This window comes from Amblyraja radiata, chromosome 6, assembly GCF_010909765.2.
Source record: "Amblyraja radiata isolate CabotCenter1 chromosome 6, sAmbRad1.1.pri, whole genome shotgun sequence".
Taxonomy (NCBI): Eukaryota; Metazoa; Chordata; class Chondrichthyes; order Rajiformes; family Rajidae; genus Amblyraja; species Amblyraja radiata.
The window spans coordinates 55,534,762-55,560,042 of record NC_045961.1 but is presented as its reverse complement, the minus strand read 5'-3'; the positions used below and the strand labels follow the sequence as shown (position 1 = coordinate 55,560,042).

The 25,281-nt window shown below is 46.0% G+C and overlaps 1 protein-coding gene across 2 annotated transcripts in view; it reads right to left on the bottom strand.

Moving 5' to 3' along the window:
* LOC116974453 (neurobeachin-like) overlaps nt 1-24,914 on the bottom strand; it is a 140,608-nt gene extending 115,694 nt beyond the window's left edge. For both annotated transcript variants that reach the window (XM_033022905.1, XM_033022906.1), the window contains exon 1: nt 24,310-24,914. In XM_033022905.1, the coding sequence (XP_032878796.1) occupies nt 24,310-24,570 (261 nt within the window). In that variant the 5' untranslated portion in view covers nt 24,571-24,914. The remainder of the gene's footprint in view (nt 1-24,309) is intronic.
* Nucleotides 24,915-25,281: the final 367 nt, after the last annotated feature.

Sequence of the window (25,281 nt, the reverse complement as noted above, 5' to 3'; positions counted from 1 at the left end):
GAATGGATTCATTTACATATGCCTTTGCAGGAGCCCCAGCCCCTGGTGAACGTTCCATCGTGTGATGTCACAATGCCCAATGTTCACATATGTCCAATCGGAATGGATTCATTTACATATGCCTTTGCAGGAGCCCCAGCCCCTGGTGAACGTTCCATCGTGTGATGTCACAATGCCCAATGTTCACATATGTCCAATCGGAATGGATTCATTTACATATGCCTTTGCAGGAGCCCCAGCCCCTGGTGAGCGTTCCATTGTGTGATGTCACAATGCCCAATGCTCAAATACATTGTTGCCATAGAGGGAGTACAGAGAAGGTTCACCAGACTGATTCCTGAGATGTCAGGATTTTCAAATGAAGAAAGACTGGATAGACTCGGTTTGTACTCGCTAGATTTTAGAAGATTGAGGGGGTATCTTATAGAAACGTATAAAATTCTTAAGGGGTTGGACAGGCTAGATGCAGGAAGATTGTTCCGGATGTTGGGGAAGACCAGAACAAGGGGTCACAGTTTAAGGATAAGGGGGAAATCCTTTAGGACAGAGATGAGAAAAACATTTTTCACACAGAGAGTGGTGAATCTCTGGAATTCTCTGCCACAGAAGGTAGTTGAGGTCAGTTCATTGGCTATATTTAAGAGGGAGTTAGATGTGGCCCTTGTGGCTAAAGGGATCAGAGGGTATGGAGAGAAGGCAGGTACAGGATACTGAGTTGGATGATCAGCCATGATCATATTGAATGGTGGTGCAGGCTAGAAGGGCCGAATGGCCTACTCCTGCACTTAATTTCTATGTTTCTATGTCTCCCTCTCCTCACCCCTCACCCTCTCCCACCCATCACTCTCTCCCCCACCCCCCTTCCCTCTCTACCCCACCCCCTTCCCTCTCTCCCCCCGCCCCCTACCCTTCTGTCCCTCTTCCACCAGGCCCTCTACCCCTCCCTCCCCACTCTTCCACTTCTCTCCCCTTACCCCACCCCTCTCCCTCCCTCACCCCTCTCTTCCCCTCCCTGTCCCACCCCTTCCCCTCTGTCCCTCTTCCACCACTCCCCCGTCCCTCTTCCACCAATCCCGCTACCCCTCCCTCCCTCCCCACTCTACCCCTTCTCTCCTCCCCCTCTCCCTCTCCTCACCCCTCTTCCATCCCTCTCTCCCCCACCCTTTCCCTCTCTACCTCACCCCCTTCCCTCTCTCCCCCGCCCCCTTCCCCTCTGTCCCTCTTCCACCCCCTACCCCTCCCTCTCCCACTTCTCTTCCCTTACCCCACCCCTCTCCCTTCCTCACCCCCCCTCCCTTCCCCTCTCTCCCCCACCCCTTCTCCTACCCCTCTGTCCCTCTTCCACCACTCCCCCTGTCCCTCTTCCACCACTCCTGCTACCCCTTTCCCCCTCCCTCCCTCCCTCCCCTCTCTTCCACTTCTCTCTCCCCCCACCCCTCTCCCCCTCCAATTCCACTCTCCCCCTCCCTCCACACTCTTCCCCCTCTCCCTCCTCATTCCCTTACCGTGCACAGTCTCTGTCTTTAAGAAGGAACTACAGATGCAGGAAAATCGAAGGTAGACATAAAAAAAGCTGGATAAACTCAGCGGGTGCGGCAGCATCTATGGAGCGAATTGAATGGTCAACGTTTTTGGCCGAAACCCGGAAGAAGGGTTTCGGCCAAAAACGTTGCCCTTTTCCTTCGGTCCATAGATGCTGCCGCACCTGCTGAGTTTATCCAGCTTTTTTGTTGTTGTACCAGCCTCTCTCTCTCTCTTTGCACTTTTCTCTTCTCTCGACTCATGCACGCCCGCTCCAACCCCTCCCCCCCCTTCACCTCTCTCCCCCATCCTCTTCTCACTCCTCCCCCTCTCCCTCTCCACCCTCCTCCTCCCCTTCCTCACACAATATTTTTTGTGGGGGCGGGTCCTCAGTGTGTGTGACTGTTTGTGGAGGCGGCCACGCGCTCTCCATTCAAGAAGACGCTCATCTGTTTGTGGAGGCGCGTGCTTAGTATGTGACCAAAGATCTTATAGCGGAGCTCTCCGCTACAAGATCTTTGTGTGTGACGACCACGCCCCCCCCCCCCCCCCCCTTTGGTGCAGGAGGCGCGCGCAGCATCTGAACGCTCAGCGATTATTCGAATTCTTCACTAACCGTCATTCTGACTTTGCTTGTGTAGAGAAAAGTCCTGAATTGCATTTGTCTGATGCAGGAAGATTGTTCCCGATGTTGGGGAAGTCCAGGACAAGCGGGTCACAGTTTAAGGATAAGGGGGAAATCCTTTAGTACTGAGATGAGTAAAACATTTTTCACACAGATAGTGGTGAGTCTCTGGAACTCTCTGCCACAGAAGGTAGTTGAGGTCAGTTCATTGGCTATATTTAAGAGGGAGTTAGATGTGGCCCTTGTGGCTAAAGGGATCAGGGGGTATGGAGAGAAGGCAGGTACAGGATACTGAGTTGGATGATCAGCCATGATCATATTGAATGGTGGTGCAGGCTCGAAGGGCATAATGGCCTACTCCTGCACTTAATTTCCATGCTTCTATGTTTCCCTCTCCTCACCCCTCTCCCACCCATCCCTCTCTCCCCCACCCCCCTTCCCTCTCTACCACCACCCCCTTACCCCTACCCCTCTGTCCCTCTTTCACCACTCCCCCTACCCCTCCCTCCCCACTCTTCCACTTCTATCCCCTTACCCGACGCCTCTCCCTCCCCCACCCCTCTCTTCCGCTCCCTTCCCCTCTCTCCCCCACCCCTTCCCCTCTGTCCCTCTTCCAACCACTCCCCCGTCCCTCTTCTACCACTCCCGCTACCCCTCCCTCCCTCCCCACTCTTCCACTTCTCTCCCACTCTCTCCTCCCCCTCTCCTCACCCCTCTCTCCCCCACCCCCCTTCCCTCTCTACCCCACACCCTTCCCTCTCTCCCCCCACCCCCTTCCCCCTATCCCTCTGTCCCTCTTCCATCACTCCCGCTACCCCTCTCCTCCTCCCTCCCCACTCTTCCACCTCTCCCCCTTCCCCTCCACTCTCCCTCCCCACTCTTTCCCCTCTCTCCCCCCACCCCTCTCCCCATCCCTCCCTCCTCCCCTCCCTCCCCATCCCCCACATCTCTCTCCCCATCTCTCACCCCCTACCCTGCTCTCCTTTCCCTCCCAAATCTATCCCGTTTCCTCCTCCTCCTCTCCCCTCCCTCCCCTCTTCTCACCCCCCCCCCCCCCCCGCAAACGCCGCTGGGGAAACAGACCCAACGGGTCTGCACTTGGTCTAGTAATACCTAAAACTGAGCCCCTTGCTCTTAAGGTGAGGGTGGAAGGGGCAGGAGAAGCAGGTAGGGTGATTCACTTTCACCTATTTTGTTTAGTGTAGTCATGATCATTATGTTCCCAAGGAAGGACTGAGTGTGGTTCTTAATCAAAAATCGGTATAAATTGTATCACTTTAGCTTTTGTTGATGACACAGCCCTCATGAGTAATTCCCACAGGGGCATGTTTATAAATCTTAAGATCATTGAGAAGTTTTATTTCAAAACCAGATAATAAATTATTGCTACAAAAAAGTATATACTTTTTTAATGTTCATAAGTTCTAGGAGCAGAAAAAGGCCATTCAGCCCATCAAGTATGCTCCGCCATTCAATCATGGCTGATCAATCTTTCCCTCTCAACCACATTCTCCTGCCTTTGCCCCATATCCTTCAAAACTATCCCTGCCATTCACTGTGTAGGTCTTGCCCTGGTTTGACATCCCAAAATGCAACACCTCATATTTATCTCCATTAAACATTCCTCAGACCACTAGCTCAAGGATCCTACTGTATTTTTTGATACCCATCTACGTTATCTATGACACCACCCACTTCAGTGTCAGCTACATAGAGTCATAGAGTGATACAGTGTGGAAACAGGCCCTTCGGTCTAACTTGCCCACACCGGCCAACATGTCCCAGCTACACTAGTCCCACCTGCCTTCACTTGGTGCACATCCCTCCAAACCTGTCCTATCCATGTACCTGTCTAACTGTTTCTTACACATTGGGATAGTCCCAGCCTCAACTACATCCTCTGGCAGCTTGTTCCATACACCCACCACCCTGTGAAAAAGTTACCCCTCAGATTCCTATTAAATCTTTTCCCATTCACCTTGAACCTATGTCCTCTCGTCCTCGATCCCAGTCGATTCCTCTCATGATTTTATACACCTCTATAACATCACCCCTCATCCTCCTGCGCTCCAAGGAAGAGACCTAGCCTACTCAACCTCTCCCTATAGCTCACACACTCTACTCCTGGCAACATCCTCGTAAATCTTTACTGAACCCTTTCAAGCTTGACAATATCTTTCCTGTAACATGGTGCCCAGAACTGAATAACACTCTAAATGAGGCATCACCAACGTCTTATACAACTGCCACATGACCTCCCAACTTCTATACTCAATACTCTGACTGATGAAGGCCAATGTGCAAAAGCCTTTTTGACCACCTTATCTACCTGCGACTCGACCTTTAACGAACCAAGCACCTGCACTCTTGGATCCCTCTGTTCTACAACACTCCCCAGAGGCCTACCATTCACTGTGTTAGACATCCCAAAATGCAACACCTCACACTTCTCTCTAAACTGTAAGCTGCAAATTTACTAATCATGCCTTCTATAATCTCATCCAAATCGTTGATATAAACTACCAACAGCCATGGCCCCATCTCTGTGGCACATTACTAGTCGCAGGCCTCCAGTCTGAAAATCAACCTTCCAACATCATCCTCTGCTTCCTTCCATGAAGCCAATTCTCTAGTATACATGTGTACTCTATGATCAGCGTGAACATAGACTAAAATGCCCGCTTCTGTTTGATATCAGCTTTCATGTATTCAGTAATTTAAAATGATTCAGCTAATTTTTGCATTTAAAAATTAAATATGCCTCAATTAGTCACTGAAATAATTTCAATATTAAAATTGTGCTTATTTTTTTTCCCAGTAGTGTCTGACTTACAGCCACTTTGGTTGTGTGGGTTCTAAGATGGCCAATCTCCTGGAGGAACTTATGAAATCAAGCAGCATCTGTTGGCGGAAAGAAATTGTCGATGTTTCAGGAAGAAATCCTGTATTAGGATTAAGAGTGGCGAGGGGCCGAATAAAACGAGAGTGGGAGTGCTAAGACAGATGTGAACGGTGGTTGATGAACTGAGAAGTGGTAAAGGATGATGGAGCCAGATAGGGGAGGGGGGGGGGGTCTGGTGCTGGGAGACAAAGACAGTTAGATGATAGATGGAAACAAAATATTGCAGATGCTGGAACCTTGAGCAATAAACAAATTGCTAGAGGAACGCAGGAAGGCAGCATCTGTGATAGACAAATAGACAGACAGCGTTTAGAGTCAAGACCCTTTTTCAGACTGGGAGGACTGGGGAGATTGCTGGTAGAAGGAGGTGAGGAAAAGAAGTAGGGCAAGAGCTGCAAGTGATAGATAAGGAGGTAAAGTGGATCCAAGCAAGGAGGGGTTGAAAAGCAGGTGAGTCAAGGGGGACGAAGAAAAGGTAGTGATACACCCAATGGAAGAGGTGGAGGAGGAAAGGAGCTGGGTGATGGAGTGGGATGTGAAAAAAAAAGTTTTTTATGGCGGGAGGGGGGGTTGGATCTGAGTAGTTGAGAAGTGTGGAGGGTTAGCTGAAATCAGAGACGTAATGATCATGCCTATGGGTTATAGGCTACCTAAGCAGAATATGAGCTGCTGTTCTTCCAACTTGCATGTAGCCTCATAGAGATAGAGGACAGATGGGTTGATATGGGACTGAGAAAGAGAATTTATACGTCAAGGGTCCGAGCTCGAAACGTTGCCTACCCATGTCCTCCAGGGATGCCTCTAGATCCGAGTTACTCCAGCACTTTTTGTGTTCTACGCAATATTCTGAAGGGTCCCGACCCGAGATATTATCTGTCCATCTCCCTCCACAGATGCTGCCTAACCTGCCAAGATCCTCCTGCAATCCATTTGTGACTACTGGCATTTATTTTTTTTAGATGATGTATGCAAAAGGGGGAGAAACAATAGTATATGGAGGCAGATGGAGCCAAGGGACAGATGGGGAGGGTGAGGATGGAGATAGATGCTGGTTGGTTAATAAGCAGGGATGCAAAGGCTGCTAGGAGGTAAGTGATAATGGAATTATTGAAGGAGTGACGAAAGGCCGATAGAAATAGATTTGGGGTGTGGAGGAGGGGGGAGGGGAGGTAGGGAAGCATGTGCATGAAAAATGTGTGAAGTAGGTGGATGGAAACAGGATAATGAGGCCAATTTGTGAACCACAGGCTCTTTCACAAAGGGGCAGGAGGACATGGCTGACAGAGGGGCAGGTGGGTTTGAGGCTTCCACTCTTTCCGCCATTTATGCAGGACCTTGCGCGCCCGATGCATGGTTCTCAACATCATCCTGAATGAGCCTTCTCTAAAGCAGTCATGGGGCAGAGGTTCCCTTGAGTAAATAGGAATGTTGCATTTCTTTTACAAGTCTTTCACCAGTTATTCAACCTTTTTTCTATTGGTCTCTTCCCTAGAAAGTGGTCAGAATACAGCATCTCTTTTGAGAGTCTGGTATTGGGCATGTAAATGATGCGCCACCCATACCGTAGTTGTTTGAGTGTCACTGAGGCCTCGATACTGGGAACGATGGTCCATGAGTGTAATGACATTGATTTGCTTGGTTTTTTTTAACGGGTTTTGCAACAAGTGTGGTGGAGAGATCTTTCTAATTCCTTGAAATGCCTGCTGTAAGTAGCCCAGGTTTCAGATGGGATCACTGCTATTAGTGGATCATAAGTTTTCTATCAGGCCTGAGGTTTTGATCTTCAAATAGCCTTTTTCTAAAATGACCAATTGTTCCAGCAACCTCTGGTATTGGTGAATTTCATTAATGTCTGCATGTACCAATTTATAAAATGACTGAAAGGCAAGGAAGGATTTTAAGTCATTCTTTCTAACTGGGGTAATATTAGACAGTACAGTAATTTTACAATGTTATAAAAACAATGAAATACCAATCTTGTTGTTTATCCAGTTTCATAAACTACAATGTTTTAACCTTCCCAACTGAGAATGCAATGGCTTCAGTCATGTGATCTTGAAAATATCTCCAATCAATATAGGTTTCTAAAAAAGGAAACAACTTAAATTTTTGTTAAATAAAATGTCAGGATTATAAAAAACATTTAAGTGCATTCTCTGATGCTAGATATTAATGAAAGAAATCAGTGTGGAAAAGTACATAGTATAAAGTTTCCAATTTCTACTACCAATTGGAATTTTTTTTCATTCCTTTTCTTATTTTATATTCTGGTAAATTATACACTCCAGAACCCCACAGAAATATCTTGTATCAGTAAAGCAAAATGACAATTCAAGGAAAAAAATGATAAATTTTATTTTAAATCAATTCAAGCACAGTACAAAGCCGTGTACAACTTGCCATATATTTTGACAGCAATTACAATAACTACCATGACGTGCTGCAGTTAAAAATTAATGCCATAAAAACTGGATCAATTAGCTTCACAATGACCATGGAAGAGCCGAACAAATATAGTATTTGTCCTGACACACCCTCTGCTCCACTTTTTCTCTTCTAAATGATTCACAGTATATCAGCATGGCTCCTATTTACTATCCACTGTTCAAGGATTAAATTTGAAGGCATGTACAAAGGAAGCGAGAATCAACATGGAGCAAGCAAGAGTTGGTGCAGTTATCACTAATTAATCAACGGGTAAGTGGGAGGAAGCAACAGGAGGTAAAGTCAAGAAAGGAAAATGTTACCTGCCACTTGAATTTAACATGGGGAAGTGTCAGGGAAACAGTTGGAGGAGTCAAAACATTAGATAGCAATTAACAGTTTGTACACAGGCAAAGGTTTGGGGGTTGAGGGTGGTGGAAATGGTCAAAAGTAATAGAAATCCCAAATTAAATGGGCAAATGCAATAATCACTACATTGATATCTAATAAAAGATCATGCAACTGAAATGCTTAGAATTTTGCTTTCCACCGATCCAGTCTTGCATTTTTATTACAGAATTCCAGTGTCAGCAACATCTAGTTTTTCAACCACCAGTTTATCAGTGGCTTATTTGCAATTATGAATATCAATATCTGATCTCATTGGGTTTCCTGGTACTTGACCTTTTGGAAGAATGATACATTTATTATCTGCACATTCTGTGCCAGATTAGATTCACATAGAGTCAAAACCATACGGCACGAAAACACGTCCTTCAGCCCAACTCGTACATGACAATCAACGTTTATTGTGGTGTTTTATTGTCACATGTACCAAGATACATTGAAATGCTTGTTCTGCATGCTTTCCAGTCAAAATATTCTATACACATGGAAATAGATCCTCTTCTGGAACAGCAAGTAGTCGCCACCGACCAATTTGCTCGTGCATGACCCAATTCCTTCTAAACTTTTCCATCCATGTACATGTCCAATGATAAATTGTACAATAAATACCATTTTAAAGACTCAAACACGCGACCGAGTTTACTGCCGGGATCAAGGCGCAAACTCGCGACCTTGCGGATATGAGCCGAGCACTCTACCACTGAGCCAGCCATTAAAATCTACGCTAAAAAATTTCCATTCCGAAGGCCGACAAATTCTGAATTACGAAAAGTGTCTGGTCCCAAGGCTTTCGGATAAAAGGTTGTACCAGGAAACCCAATGAGATCAGATATTGATATTCATAATTGCAAATAAGCCACTGATAAACTGGTGGTTGAAAAACTAGATGTTGCTGACACTGGAATTCTGTAATAAAAATGCAAGACTGGATCGGTGGAAAGCAAAATTCTAAGCATTTCAGTTGCATGATCTTTTATTAGATATCAATGTAGTGATTATTGCATTTGCCCATTTAATTTGGGATTTCTATTACTTTTGACCATTTCCACCACCCTCAACCCCCAAACCTTTGCCTGTGTACAAACTGTTAATTGCTATCTAATGTTTTGACTCCTCCAACTGTTTCCCTGACACTTCCCCATGTTAAATTCAAGTGGCAGGTATGAAGCATAGGTATGATTTGGTGAAATGTAGTAATTTAAATGGTACAGGTGCACAACCTTTTATCCGAAGATCCAAATAACGAAAACCTCCGAATAGCGGCCATTTTTTCGGTCCTTGAAGAAAGGTCCTTGAAAACGTTCACCGAGGGCGGCCCGCAGAGGTGACAGCGGAACCTCCGGTCGGTCCTCGAAGAAAGGGGAACTAAATCCCCATTCATAAAAGAGAAGGTGAGGGTATATTGCGCGGGAGGGTTAATAATTGACAATATGCTGCTGCCTGCCCGCTGAGTTAAAAAGTTCCCACGGTAGACTCACGATACACAGTGTTTCGTGAGTCTTGCGTGGGAACTTTTTAACTCAGCGGGCAGGCAGCAGCAGATTGTCGCTCGCTTCAGTTTCACCCCACCTACACCCCTCTGCTTCCCGGCCATGTGTGTGACCCCTTCCCTCCCCTCTCCAGCTCCCCGCCCATTGCACCGGCGCGGGGGCTTTGCACTGTCTTCACGTCGGCGATTGCAGCAGAACCAACGGGACACCGACCCCCAGGCCCACTGCAAGCACGGAGATCCCAGAGACCCACGGCCAGCAGCAGCCCAGCCCCGTTCCAACTCCAGAGGAAAACTGCAAACTGGCCGGAGACGTCAGGACCACCAGAAGCCGTTCCTCGAGCTGTGCCCCCTCATCGGGACACCGACCCCCAGGCCCACTGCAAGCACGGAGATCCCAGAGACCCACGGCCAGCAGCAACTCCAGCCCCGCTCCAACTCCAGAGGAACACGTAGGGGCAGAAGCTGATGGTGTGCAAGGTACGTCTTGTTCTTGGGGTGGCGGATGAGGGGGCGCAGCTCGGGCTGTGGGCAAACTGCCACTTGTCGCCGTAGCGGCCCATCGGGGAGCGGATTCCTCTGGAGTTGGAGGGGGAGGGGGGTATTGTGCTGTTTGATCGCCCCCTGCTATCCCAGGGACAGGGAGACACAGCGGCTTTTTAGACTGGTGGGCAATCACAGTGCAAAGCCCCCGCGCCGGTGCAATGGGCGGGGAGCTGGAGAGGGGAGGGAAGGGGTCACACACATGGCCGGGAAGCAGAGGGGTGTAGGTGGGGTGAAACTGAAGCGAGCGACAATCTGCTGCTGCCTGCCCGCTGAGTTAAAAAGTTCCCACGCAAGACTCACGAAACACTGTGTATCGTGAGTCTACCGTGGGAACTTTTTAACTCAGCGGGCAGGCAGCAGCATATTGTCAATTATTAACCCTCCCGCGCAATATACCCTCACCTTCTCTTTTATGAATGGGGATTTAGTTCCCCTTTCTTCGAGGACCGACCGGAGGTTCCGCTGTCACCTCTGCGGGCCGCCCTCGGTGAACGTTTTCAAGGACCTTTCTTCAAGGACCGAAAAAATGGCCGCTATTCGGAGGTTTTCGTTATTTGGATCTTCGGATAAAAGGTTGTGCACCTGTACCATTTAAATTACTACATTTCACCAAATCATACCTATGCTTCATACTGATAAACTGAGCAAATTTAATTTTCTAAATCCTTTATGTTAACTCCCAAAGGTTTAAAACACAGAACAATAAATAATGTTATCAGAATAAAGCCCCTTCAGCGGTTCATTCATCAAGGAAATGAAAACTAATTCGCTAGAAACAAGCCTTGTGCAGTCATGTGGCCAACCTGAGTTTAAAAACAGATTGTATTTTCCGTTTATTTAGTGACCAGTTGGAAAGGCAGCAAAGGATATAAAAGAAGGGTTTCCAGAAGCTCATCTTGAGTACCCACCACCCATCACTGGATACAAAGTAAAAAGGTGTATTTTTTCACTTCTTATCCCATTTTTAACATCATTTTTCTTTACATATGCTGACCAGTTTCATTGAAAATAATAAATGACTTACTGAAAACTTCTAATATTTCGCAAAATTGAAATAATGATTTCTGTAAGGATCTCACCCACCCCTGAAAAAAAGTGTAGTAGGTCAGCTCACGTACAAAATTAAAACCTGACCTAGCAATGATTAAACAAAACACAACTAGATAATGAGTACTTTTGAGGAAATATATAATAAAATAGCTCAAATGATAAGTTCTTAAGGAACTTGTGTTAAGTTGCAAGAGAAGGGTTTGGAGTTGGGGCTTTCAGAAATACATGCCTCCACAAAGAAATAAAGAACAAAGAGCACACACAGGAGAACAGATGGCTTATCATAACGGAGATTTTGATCTGAATAGGCATATCTTTATTTATTGCTTTGAAGCAATAATCATGCTGTGAGAAGTTGTAGTTGGTTTAGGTTGCTGTTTATAATGGAGGTTGTAAATGGGATCTTTCTCCATGACATGGGCACCATCCTTCTTCCTTTGTGACACATCTCAGAGTTTGGCTGTGTCATTAAGGCGATTTATGGTAGAGGATTGTAGGCACCAAGGGTAGATACTAGTCTGCGAGATGGTTTGTGCTGTTTAAATGTAGTTATGTTGAGATAAGAGATAAGGCATAGGTGATGGTTGTGTGACCTTTGCAAAAGGATTTCTTATGTTATAGAAGACTGAGAATGTAACTCTGTTTTGATCTAAGCCAAACGATTGGGGTTTGCATATAGTAATCTTCAAATTGCTGCGTGGAATGCTATTGATAAGAGGTTGTAAAGAGGTCTTACATTCCTTTCGTCCAGAGATAGAAGGAGGAGGTTGTAATACAGAATGAAATTAGACCCGAGCTTGGGAAGAAGCAATCAAGTGTGACAATTAATGGCCTTTATGTGTCTATAGTTGGGAATTGTGTGATTCGAACTTTGTCTTTACCACTTTGTAAGAATGAGGCAAAACTCATCTTTAATCTTTGTAATCCATAAGTAACTGTATTTTAACTATGTGGTTGTAAGGAAATTAATTGTGAAGTGTATTGTGTTTAATTACGATTGTAAGTATTAGACTTTGTTTAAATCGGAAGTTTTAGAAATAACTTTCTTTTCCAAATGTGAAAATATGTTTTGTATGCATGTGTTGTGTGATTGCTATATTATGTGTATATTCTGAAAAGTATTCTGTGAGAATTAGTTTTATATCTGTGGTTTTGATTTATTGAAATAAAATGATTTTGAGCAAAGTTGAAGAAACCACAGAGGGGAAGAAGGTTGTAAAGGGGTTGGAAAAGGGAAAATCATGTGACTATACGTGTTGTCAATCAATGGAAAGGATTTAGTTGATTAGTTAATGGTTAATGGTCAGCCTCGATAACAATCAGCACGGGAGCACCTCAAGGCTGCGTGCTCAGCCCCCTGCTGTACTCACTCTATACCCATGACTGCGTAGCGAACCACAGTGCGAACTCCATCATCATGTTCGCTGACGACACCACTATTGTGGGGCGTATCACTGATGGGGATGAGTCAGAATACAGAAGAGAGATCGAGCAACTGTCCATATGGTGCCAGCGCAATAACCTGGCCCTCAACACCAGCAAAACCAAGGAACTGATTGTGGACTTTGGAAGGAGTAGGAGGGGGACCCACAGCCCCATTTATATCAGCGGGCCGATGGTTGAAAGGGTCAAGAACTTCAAATTCCTGGGCGTGCACATCTCTGAAGATCTTTCCTGGTCCGAGAACACTAACGCAATTATCAAAAAAGCTCATCAGCGCCTCTACTTCCTGAGAAGATTACGGAGAGTCGGATTGTCAAGGAAGACTCTCTTTAACTTCTACAGGTGCACAGTCGAGAGCATACTGACCGGTTGCATCGTGGCTTGGTTCGGCAATTTGAGCGCCCTGGAGAGGAAAAGACTACAAAAAGTAGTAAACACTGCCCAGTCCATCATCGGCTCTGACCTTCCTTCCATCGAGGGGATTTATCGTAGTCGCTGCCTCAAAAAGGCTGACAGTATCATCAAAGACCCACACCATCCTGGCCACACAGTCATCTCCCTGCTACCTTCAGGTAGAAGGTACAGGAGCCTGAAGACTGCAATGTCCAGGTTCAGGAATAGCTACTTCCCCACAGCCATCAGGCTATTAAACCTGGCTCGGACAAAACTCTGATTATTAATAACCACTTTCTGTTATTTGCACTTTACCAGTTTATTTATTCATGTGTGTATATATTTATATCATGGTATATGGACACATTTATCTGTTTTGTAGTAAATGCCTACTATTTTCTGTGTGCTTAAGCAAAGCAAGAATTTCATTGCCCTATACAGGGACACATGACAATAAACTCACTTGAACTTGAAGTTAAATGTATGGTAAACCATAATGATTGGTTAATAGTTTGCCACTCCTTTTGTACCATCATTGTCTTTTACCTATATAATGTGTTACATTTATGCCAAAGTCAGTAGTTCTTTCGACCTGCTCCAGAGTTTCTAACTCTGTGTTGGAAGGTTTAAAGAATTATCCAGCGCTGACAGAATAAAGAATTGATTTTAGCAGCAATGGTTTGACTCAAGTTTTCTTGAATTAGACTGGCAAAAAGAACTCATTTTAACACTTTCTTTGACTCCATTTGAAATTACTTCTTTATCGCTGTAAATATGAAATGAAACTAAAACATACTTTTCATATGTGGAGATGTAACCAACCAAAGCCCAAGTTAACCTAACAAAAACATATATATATTATTGATCTGAACTCTCTACAATCAGCACCTGATAACCATGCCCAGAAAGTTGCAAAAGTTCTCTAAGCTCAATAGGGAGGTTGCACGGCAGTCGAGGTCACGACCCACGACCCGTACTGTTGCCACACAACGCCTTCTGGAGTACAAGCAGTGAACGTCAGGCAAGCACTTACAATAGCTGCCAGTTTAGCAGACCCGTCTTCTGTCCCAGCATCCGGACTCCATGCTGACTGGTTTCACACTCACGGACCCTGGGCCGTCTGTTCCCCCCCCCCCCCCGTGTGGGGGGTCGGGGGTGAATCACCCGGTGTGTGTGGGTCAGGGGACGTGAATCACCCGGTGTGGGTGTCGGGCGGTTGAATCACCCTGTGTGTGGGTCGGAGTCCGGGGGGGGTGAATCACCTGGCGTGGTGGTGGGGGTCCGGGGTCGGGGTGTGAATCACCCCGAGTGTGGGTCGGGGGTCGAATCACCCCGTGTGGTGGTGGGGGTCCGGGGTCGGGGGAGTGAATCACCCCGGTGTGGGGGTCGGGGACCGGTGCCGGTGCCAATGACTCTGGGTGGGCGGAGGGACCAGACTGTCCCCAACTCTGCTGGATCGCTGTATCGCTAAACTAAACAAAAACTAAAGACATACATATGCAGAGAATGGAGAAATATGGAGGTCACACAGGCAGAAGGAATTAGTTTAAATTGGCATCATATTCAACACAGACATTGTAGGCCAAAGGACAAGTTCTAGTACTGTACTATGTTTATGTTATATACCCGGGATTGGCATCAGGACTTTGCTTGATTGTTATGGATTTGAGTATTAGGGCATAATTTCAAAATTCACAAAAAAAGAGTACAAATATGGTATGCTGTAAAAGGTAACTAATAAATTTCAGATTAGCAAAGTCTAATAAAATGGCAAACAAACAGCAAGTGAAACACAAATCATAGGAAGCAATCCATTTTGAAAGGAAAAATGAAGAGTGATGAGATAGTATATTCTATAAATTTAAAATGGGTGCAAGAGACCCATGAACACACCCATGATAGCATAAAAAGTTGGGAATACTGTAATCCAGTACTGCTAGTTTTACAATTAAATGTTTGTTATACAAAAACAAATATGTTATGCTAAATATTTACAAAATGACTAGTCAAGCCCCAGGTGAAGAATTGGGCCAGAGAAGCTTTGGAAAGAATGTATCATGTATCACACTGGGCATGGGGGACATTTACATGAATTATTGCAGAGACTAGATACTTCAATGAAAAGTGAATGTAGCGAAGCAGTGGTTACTTTGTTTAAAAACTAAGCAAGCAAATAACATTCCAAAAACCAAGTCTTGAATTTCCAATTTCAGTGTTTGTGATCTTACAAGTTTGGACCATAAATTTGGACCAGGAATAATTCACTTAGCATTTAAAGCTTACTTTGCCATTTAATAAGACCATTACTGATCCAATTGTAACTTCAACTTTGCATTTCTGTCTAACTTGCTTAACTTTTCACCTCATTTCTTATGAAAAATCTACTTTATCATGATAACTTTTTCAAGATTCCCACTGGATCTTGAATGTTTCAATCAAACCCCCTCCCCAACATTATTCTGAACTCCAGCAGATTCAAGCCTGTCTAATCTTCATTAAACAACTGACCACTCCAGGTATTAGTCCAGTCTACCTTCACCAAACTTTTCCAACTCATTACCTGCTGTCCTTAAATAAGGAGACCAACACTATGCATACCACTCTACCTGTAGTCTCACCATTGCCCGATATATCTAAAGCATAGTCTCATCATTTCTGTATTCAAATCCCCTAGCATTAAATCATTACAGTGTTAGCCTTTTTTAATTACTGGCTGGATCTGCCTGTTGTGAAGTACACAACATGCAGCAAGATTCTTCTGCATCACAAAACTCTCCAATGTCTACCAACTTAGTTGTGTTATTAAAAATAAAATCCCTACTGTCCCAATTTTCCTGCATTTGACCCATCTCTATAGTACTAAATCATGTGTGTGTGTGTGTGTGTGTGTGTGTGTGTGTGTGTGTGTGCGCACGCGCCGATCGCTGGCCTGGACTTTGGCACAATGGGGCTGAGTCTGCGGAGCTTCTTGCCACGGGCAGGGCATGGACTTACCATCTGGAATCTGGGATCCCTTGCCGGGGATCGCTGGAGAAGAGCTCCGACCAACGCCCTGCAGCCTATAACATCCAGAAGCCGCGGTCTCCGGTAGGAAAGTGGCTGATTCGAGCACTTCAAGCTGCGGAGTGTGTTCGACCGTCCCGACGTTGGAGTTTCGATCATCCCGACGAGAGGGCCTGTACATCCGGCCGTCCGTAGCGGCGACTACAGAGGGTTTATGGCCCCAACCATGGGTGAACAAGGAGGACTGGCTGAACTTTGTTGTCTCCCACCACAGTGAAGAATGCTGTGGTGGATGTTTGTGTTAAATTCTATAGTGTATTGTGTGTTTTTTTTTCAACTGTATCGCTGCATGGCAAAGTAATTTCACTGTACCTTAGTTGGTGCATATGACGAATAAATTTGACTTTGAGCTGGAGTGAGGGCCGAGCCCGGGTCTTGGGATGGGGCCGTAACCGGGGCCGAAAAAAACGCAGCTGGAACCAAGGACGAGCCTGGGTCCGGAGTCAGGGACGAGCCCACAGATGAAGACGGGGCCTGCACTGGAGCCCAGGCGACGGCCGATCTGACGGCTGGAGTCTACAGCCAGGGCCGAGCCCAGTACAAGAACCAGGCCGAGTTCCAGGCACTGGTGCTGCTCTACGATGTGGGTAGGCTCTGGGGCAGGGAATGGGAGTGAGGGGAGGAGAAGGGAAATGAGGAGGAGGGAGATGGGGTGGGGAATGGGGTGGAAGAGGGAGATGGGAGGAGGTAGATGGGAGGGGGGTGTGGAGGAGGGAGCTGGGAGGGGGGTGTGGAGGAGGGAGATGGGAGGGGGGTGTGGAGGAGGGAGATGGGGCGGGGTGGAGGAGGGAGATGCCCACTCCCTATCTACCCTCACTCACACCCTCTCTACCCCCCTCCCTATCCCCCTCCCTCTACCCCCCCTCCCTCTCTGCCCCTCTCCCTCTCTACCCCCCCATCCTCTCCCTCACTACCACCTCCCTCACTACCCCCCTCCCTCTCTACCCCCCCCCCCCCCCGCCCTCTCAACCCCCCTCCCTCTCTAGGGATTGAAGAGGGAGGGTGAAGAGGAGGAAGAGGGAGTGCTGGGGGATGAGGAGAAATGAGCCACTCCTGCGCAGTTGGGGGCTATGTGAGGGTAGAGTGAGGTGGCGAGTGGTGCAATATTGCATTAGCAGAACGGCTTGCGTTAGGGGAACGGGTGAGTGGTGGAATCTTGCGTTGGGGAGCAGACCCAACAGGTCTGCATTTGGTCTAGTATGTCATATACTTATTAAAACTCTGATCTTGTGCGTGTATATATGTGTGTGTCTTTACATCGTCGCAAAAAAACTATGCGGTAACGATATAATTCTTACATATTCCGGTTGACATTTTTCCCGTTGAGGCTGGGATCACCTTATCTGAAATCTGAACATTTCATCCTTTATTTCTCGACTTTTTACCTGCCTCACCTACTTCCGTTAGCAGCTCATTCCATCTGCATGCCACCATCTGTGAATAAATGTTGCTCCTCAAGTCCATTAAATCTTTACCTTCTCACCTTAACCATATGCCCTCTAGTTTTTGATTTCACAACCCTTGGAAAAAACCTATACATTCACCCTATCTTTGCAACTTATGATTTTACATACTTCCATAAGATCACCCTTCAGTCTCCTACACTCCAAGGAATAAAGTCCTAGCCAGCCAACCCTATCGCTATAACTCAGTACCTCAAGTCCTGGCACTGTTACCAATAGCTGGGTGACTAAAACAGAACACAATACTTCTTGTGCAGCTTCACCAACGTCTTAAACCACTGCAACATAACATCCTAACATCTATCTATATCTATATACGGGTCTGCACTTGGTCTAGTCTAGACTTAATTCCCTAGCTGGTGAAAGCAAATGTGCCAATTCATCACCATCCTATCTACCTATAATGCCACTCTCAGACAACTATGTACTTGTACTCCTAGCCCCCTCTGCTCTACAATATTCCCCAAGATCCTACTGTTCATTGCGAAAGTCCTATCTTGCTTTCACTTCCTAGCTGATCAAGATACAGCTGTAATTCTTGATAAGCTTCTTCTCTTTCTACAATACCACCCATTTTTGTGTCATCTGAAAACTCACTAACCATGCCTTTCATATTCTCAGAAAAATAGTTGATAAGGATGACAAACAACAGGGGCACACCAATCTCCAGTCCTAAACAACCTTCCACCACTGCCCTCTGCATTCTAAATTCATGTAGATTATCCCTCAGTATTCCCTCTAGTAACTTACCTACCGTAGATGCTAGGCATACAGGTCTATAGTAACCACTTTCAACATGCTAGCATGAGTTCCATCAGAACCCAGATGGTCAGCCTGCTGCTCCCTCCATAATGTCTGGGACAAAGACCCATCATTTACCATCAACTCCACAGTCAAAAAGGCACAACAGAGGATGTACTTCCTGCGGCAGCTGAGGAAGCACAATCTGTCACAGGCAATGATGGTCCAATTCTACACGGCTACCGTAGAGTCTGTTCTCACCTTCTCCATCATGGTCTGGTTTGGCTCAGCCACCAAGCACGACACCTGGAGGCTGCAGCAAATCGTCTGATCAGCAGAGATGATTATTGGTTGCAACCTGCCCTCCATTGATGAACTGTACACGGCAAGGGCCAGGAAGCGAGCGGGCAAGATCATCTCTGACCCCTCTCACCCTGGCCACAAACTCTTTGAATCACTTCCCTCTGGAAGGCGACTCCGGACTGTCAAAGCTGCCACAGCCAGACATAAAAACAGTTTTTATCCACGAGTAGTTGCTCTACTCAACAGCCAAAAATCTGTAGCCTCCCTTTGATCTGGTATTTTGTTGGTTCACATACTTGATCAATGGTGTTTTATCAGTAATGTTTTATTATTATTAATGTTTAGTGTTTTCTGAGTCATTCGTAACTGTCACTGTATGTCATGTTGTTACTTGTGGGCGGAGCACCAAGGCAAATTCATTGTATGTGAATACTTGGCCAATAAACTTACTTATTTATTTGCCTCTGTACTCCACAATTTGAGATTTGCAATAGAAAAAAAAAAATCACATGTGGTTAAAGTGCACATTGTCAGATTTTATTAAAGGTCATTTTTATACATTTTGGTTTCACTGCGTAGAAACTACAGCTGTGTTTATAAATTTTAGGGCACCACAATGTTTGGGACACATGCCTTCACAGGCATTTGTAATTGCTCGGGTGTGTTTAATTGCCTCATTAATGCAGGTATAAGAGAGTTCTCAGCACCTAGTCTTTCCTCCAGTCTTTCCAACACCTTTGGAAACTTTTATTGTTTTTATCAACATGAGGACCAAAGTTGTGCCAGTGAAAGTCAAAGAAGCCATTATGAGACTGAGAAACAAGAATAAAACTGTTAGAAACATCAGCCAAACCTTAAGGCCCTGTCCCACTTACGTGTCCTTGGCACGCAAATTACGCGACCTCGTCGTCGCGTTGAGGCGCACAGGCATCGTGTGGCCACACGGGACCGGTCCCACTGAGAAGCGCGGAGGGGTATAGAGTTGTGCGCGGTATCGCACGGCGCTCCGGGATTTTGTACCGAACGATATCTTTGCGCACCACCGGCCTGTCGCGTAACTGATAGCCAAAGTGGGAGAGGCCCAAGACCCTGGTGCGACGCAACATCTCACCTCCAACAGCAGCAGAAGCAGGCAAATGATCGTCTAACTCAGCCTGGGGCTCACGGCCGTTGCGGATCCGGATCCGCCCCCACTTTTACTCCCAGAGCGGGGCCAAGAAAATTGAAAATAGACACAAAATGTAGGAGTAACTCAGCGGGACCAGCAGCATCTCTGGAGAAAAGGAATGGATGATGTTTCGGGTCAAGACCCTTCTTTCAGACTGAAGAAGGGTCTCGACCCAACACATCACCCATTGCTTCTCTCCAGAGATGCTGCCGGTCCCGCTGAGTACTCATGCATTTTGTGCCCATGTTCAAATGACGTCACGTGCTCCAGACGGCTGTGCGGGCGCATGAAGACACGCGCGACTCTCGCGGGACCGTCGCGCCTCAACGCTACGACGAGGTCGCGTAATTAGCGTGCCAATGACACGTAAATGGGACAGAGGCTTTAGGCTTACCAAAATCAACTGTTTGGAACATCATTAAGAAGAAAGAGAGCATTGAGCTTACTCATCACAAAGGGTCTGGCAGGCCAAGGAAAACCTCCACAGCTGATGACAGAAGAATTATGTCCATAATAAAGAGAAATCCCCAAACGCCTGTCCGACAGATCAGAAACACTCTTCAGGAGTCAGGTGTGGATTTGTCAATGACCACTGTCTGCAGAAGACTTCATGAACAGAAACAGAGGCCACACTGCAAGATGCAAACCACTAGTTAGCCGCAAAAATAGGATGGGCAGGTTACAGTTTGCCAAGTACTTAAAAGAGCAACCACAGTTCTGGAAAAAGGTCTTGTGGACAGATGAGACGAAGATTAACTTATATCAGAGTGATGGCAAGAGCAAAGCATGGAGGAGAGAAGGAACTGCACAAGATCCAAAGCATACCACCTCATCTGTGAAACACGGGAGAGGGGGTATGGCTGCTGAAGGTACTGGCTCACGTATTGTCATTCATGATACAACTGCTGATGGTAGTAGCATAATGAATTCTGAAGTGTATAGACACATCCTATCTGCTCAAGCTCAAACAAATGCCTCAAAACTCATTGGCCGGCGGTTCATTCTACAGCAAGACAATGATTCCAAACATACTGCTAAAGCAACAAAGGAGTTTTTCAAAGTTAAAAAATGGTCAATTCTTGAGTGGCCAAGTCAATCACCCGATCTGAACCCAATTGAGCATGCTTTTTATATGCTGAAGAGAAAACTGAAGGGGACTTGCCCCCTAAATAAGCATAAACTAAAGATTGCTGCAATAAAGGCCTGGCAGAGCATCACCAGCAGACTTCAAGCAGTCAGTGCATGCAAAGGATAGGCAACAAAATACTAAACATGGTTACTTTCATTCACATGACATTGCTGAATCTCAAACAATATGGTGCCCTGAAATGGGGGGGACTATGTATAAACACTGCTGTAATTTCTCAATAGTGAAACCAAAAAGGAATAAAAATGGCCTTTATTAAAATATGACAATGTGCACTTTAACCACGTGATTTTTTAATATTACAAATCTCAAATTGTAGAGTACAGAGGCAAATAAATAAATGATGGGTCTTTGTCTCAAACATTATGGAGGGCACTGTACTCTTGTTTTACAACTATTTCTGAGATTTAACTTGCATCAATTGCAGTGATGCTTGTTGAAAAAAGGTGTGTTTTTTTCACCTGCCATCCCCTGGCCTTCCATTGTTAGTTCACCAGACTCTAAAGATTTCAATTTATTTTGTTGATTCTTTAAAAATATAAACAGAAACCCTCATCTCTTTTTGAGTTTGCTTTATCTCATATTCCAATTTCTTCTCCTTCTGTATTAATTGTTCAGTCATTCATTGACTTTTCCCTGTCCAATCAACCTTCCACCACTGCCCTCTGATAACCTGTCTGCACAATAGTATGCTTTTAAGTTTAAAAGAATCCAACTTGTTTTAGTTGATCTCAAATGATGCAACTTCTCCTTGGAGATTTTTCTTCCTCAAAGGAATGTATCCAATCTATTCATTCTGATACAACTACTCAGATATCTGCCAAAGAATCTCATCTGACTGCTCCTTTAGCCATTAACTTGCCAATCTACTTTTAGCTGGTTCTGTTGTCATGGCCACTAAAATAATTCTTCCTGAAACTGAATGTAAAATTCAGTCATATTATGATCAAGTAGTAACTTGCTGGTAGAAGGGCTAGTAACTATACATATTTAATAAAACTGGCAAAAGAGCAGAAAGTGCCATGAGTGGAAAATACTGAGTAATTTTCTATGACCTGGAATGCATTGCAGAAATGGTGGTGAAAGCCAGATTCAAGAAATTCCAAAAAGGAATTATAGTTTGATGAGAAATAAAATAGCATGGCTCCAAAGAAAGATGCAACAGAATGGGATTAGGTTTTCTAGTTTTCACAAAGGACTGAATGGCCTCCTTTAGTGCTAATGAAATAGTAACTTTGACACTGTAACTGTAAAGTGGTTAATTATTTTTTCAGTACAAGAACAGCCTAGTCTTTTCAAGGTAACAACTTTGGAAAACATCTTTAAGAATAACCTACATAGAAAGTGAGCTATTTGAGTTTATCACTTGTGGTGAGCACTTCTCGGAAATCAATAACAAAGCAATCAATTTGCGGTTTTGAGGTTGTTAGCGATCTATCTCAATCACTATCTTCACAAACTGACAAGTTTCAGATAAGTTGATGTGAATAGTGAAGTTATTTGGCAATTTCAAACGTAGAGCAATTTTCCAAAATGTTAACAGGTACATCTTAATAAATCATCACAACACACTTTGCAACCTTAAACATTCACTCGAAAGTCAAATGATGCAAATGTGATTTATTGGTTCAGATGGGATCAGGACCTTCGGGTCTCAAGCTGCAACTTCCAGAGACCATCGATGACTACAACCGTTGATGGATGGTCATGGCGTCTCACACTGCACGGAGACTTTCATATGAAGAAAGACTGGATAGACTCGGTTTGTACTCGCTAGAATTTAGAAGATTGAGGGGGGATCTTAAAGAAACTTACAAAATTCTTAAGGGGTTGGACAGGCTAGATGCAGGAAGATTGTTCCCGATGTTGGGGGAGTCCAGAACAAGGGGTCACAGTTTAAGGGTAAGGGGGAATCTTTTAGGACCGAGATGAGGAAAACATTTTTCACACAGAGAGTGGTGAATCTGTGGAATTCTCTGCCACAGAAGGTAGTTGAGGCCAGTTCATTGGCTATATATAAGAGGGAGTTAGATGTGGCCCTTGTGGCTAAAGGGATCAGGGGGTATGCAGGTACAGGATACTGAGTTCGATGATCAGCCATGATCATATTGAATGGCGGTGCAGGCTCGAAGGACCGAATGGCCTACTCCTGCACCTATTTTCTATGTTTCTATGAAACTATGTTAAGAGGAAAGTAAATCTGGGTTTTGGAAGGAGGGGATCATTCGTGAAAGAGTTTTTCCGCTATGCTGCCCTGACTATGCACACACTACTTCTTGCTCTGGATGATCCAGTTGTAAAAGATCAAATAACAAATTAAACAATTATATCATAAACCCCAGCTGCAAACAACTTACTGTTGCGACACACAAATTAGGCACAGCACAGGTTTCTACATCAGGTTATTTAAATTTAAATTTTAACCCTCTCTTTAATCAAGTGCAACTGATAGCAATCCCATTTCTTTGCACTTTTTCGACAGCCCTGTAATTATTTTCTCTCTTCCACTGTTTATACAATTTCTTTTTGGGATTTATTAAATCTTGCGTTTGTTGCTTTTAATCCTAGACAATTACAAAGCAGTATTGCTTGAAAAACGCACACCAAATCACAATTAGATCCAAACCGTGGTGGTTATAAAATGGGGACATTTTCCCTTCCCCCCCCCCCCCCCCCCCCCCCCCCCCCCCCCCCCCCGGCTCCACCCACTATCCTCCTAATCATCCCCTATCAACCCTCATAACACATCCACAACACCACAACCGTACCCCAACAGCATCCAACCCCAACACACTCACCGTCCCCAAAATCCCTCAACTTCCCTCACCCCCTAAACCCCCAATAATTCCACGAATCCCATACAATCCCCTCAACCCAAACCCTTTCCACCAACCCATCCCTCCATGTAACCTAAACCCCAAATCCCTCCCCCACAATCTCCAATAACTGCCCAACCACCAATCTCCCCCAGACACACTTCTTCCCCACAACCCTCCCAACTACACTCCCCACTATCCCATCCTCTACAATTAAACATCCCCCACAATCACCCTCACCTCCTCTAACTCCCTCACAACCACCAAACTCCAACACAACCCCTTGCCACCTCCATAACCCTTCCAATAGCCCCTCTCCACACAGCCCCCAGTCACTAGCCTCCCAAACATCCCCTCCCCAACACGCCAACCCTTCCCCACAGCTCATCCCCTACAATCTTCAATTCTCCCACCTCCACAACTCTTCTCCCACACTACAATCCCTCCCAACCAACACACCTTCACCGTCCACCTCAACCACCCTCCCCAACCATCCCACCACCACCCCCTTCCACTACAGCCCCTTCACAACCTTCTCACAGCCACTACTTCTCACATCCACTACCTCTCCCTTCCCCTACAATCATATCTCCTCAGCCCCTCCCCTCCAATCCTTCCCCAACCCACTTCCACAACCCCTCCCCTCCAACCCTCCCATCTCCTGAGCCCCTCCCCTCCATCAACCTTCCCAACCCCTCCCCTCCAACGTCAGCCCTCCCATCTCTTCCCCTCCATCATCCATTCTCCCCAACATCAACAGCCCTCCCACCTCCACTCCCCCTTACCCCGGCCCCCCGCCCCGCTCACCAGGTTGAGCACCGTCTCCACGATGTCCCTGTTGCTGACCTCCCCGACCTGGATCAGCCCGATGACAACGGCGAATTTCATCTTGATGTTCCTGATGGGCACGGACGGGTTGATGCCAGACAGGGAGACGACGGAGCCCACCCCCTCACCGGCCACCGCCGCTCCTCCTCCTCCTCCTCCCGGGGCCGGTACCGCCGGCCGCAGCCTGGTGCCGAGCTCCGGGCCGCCTCCTCCTCCCGCCGTCGGCTTCTCGCTCGCCATCTCTCCTCCTCCTCCTCCTCCACACACACGCGAAACTAAAATGATGGAGAGCTTGTATGGGGGAAGGTGGGAGGGGGAAATATTCTGGAAATTAAAAAAAATATCACCTGACTGTGACTCAATTCAATTTCCCCTCAAGGAGAGCAAAAAATAACAGTAATCTACGAGAAAGAAGGGGGTGGGATGCTGTCGCTAGACGGCCCCTGTCACGGTGCCGGTCTGCGGTTTTATTTCACACACATATACACACGGAGGCAGGATAGGATGATTCAGCCGCTGCTCACTGCTCACTGCCGCCGCTGCCGACCCTCCGCCATCTTCTGCCCCCCCACTCCTCCCCCCGCTGCGGGCGGCTCGAGCTCCGCTGCACATGCGCGCCGGTTGGGGTGGGGGGTGCCGGAGTCCCGTTAGACGGTTTCAGGTGCCCAGTGCACCAGCCACCTCCAACCCGATCAGGCTACACTAAACTATCACATTTTGCTCGTGCACCAATGCCCTGGTTATTAATTGATTGCATTTTTGCTGGTTGTATATATATATTTTTTTTCTTTTGCACTAGTGTTGTGGTTATTAATTTATTGCATTTTTGCTGAATATGGTCATATTTTTGGTGGTGCACTAGTGTTGTGGTTGTTAATTCATTGTATTTTTGGCTGATTGTATATGGTCATTTTTTGGTTTTGCACTAGTGTGGTTATTAATTGACTGGAT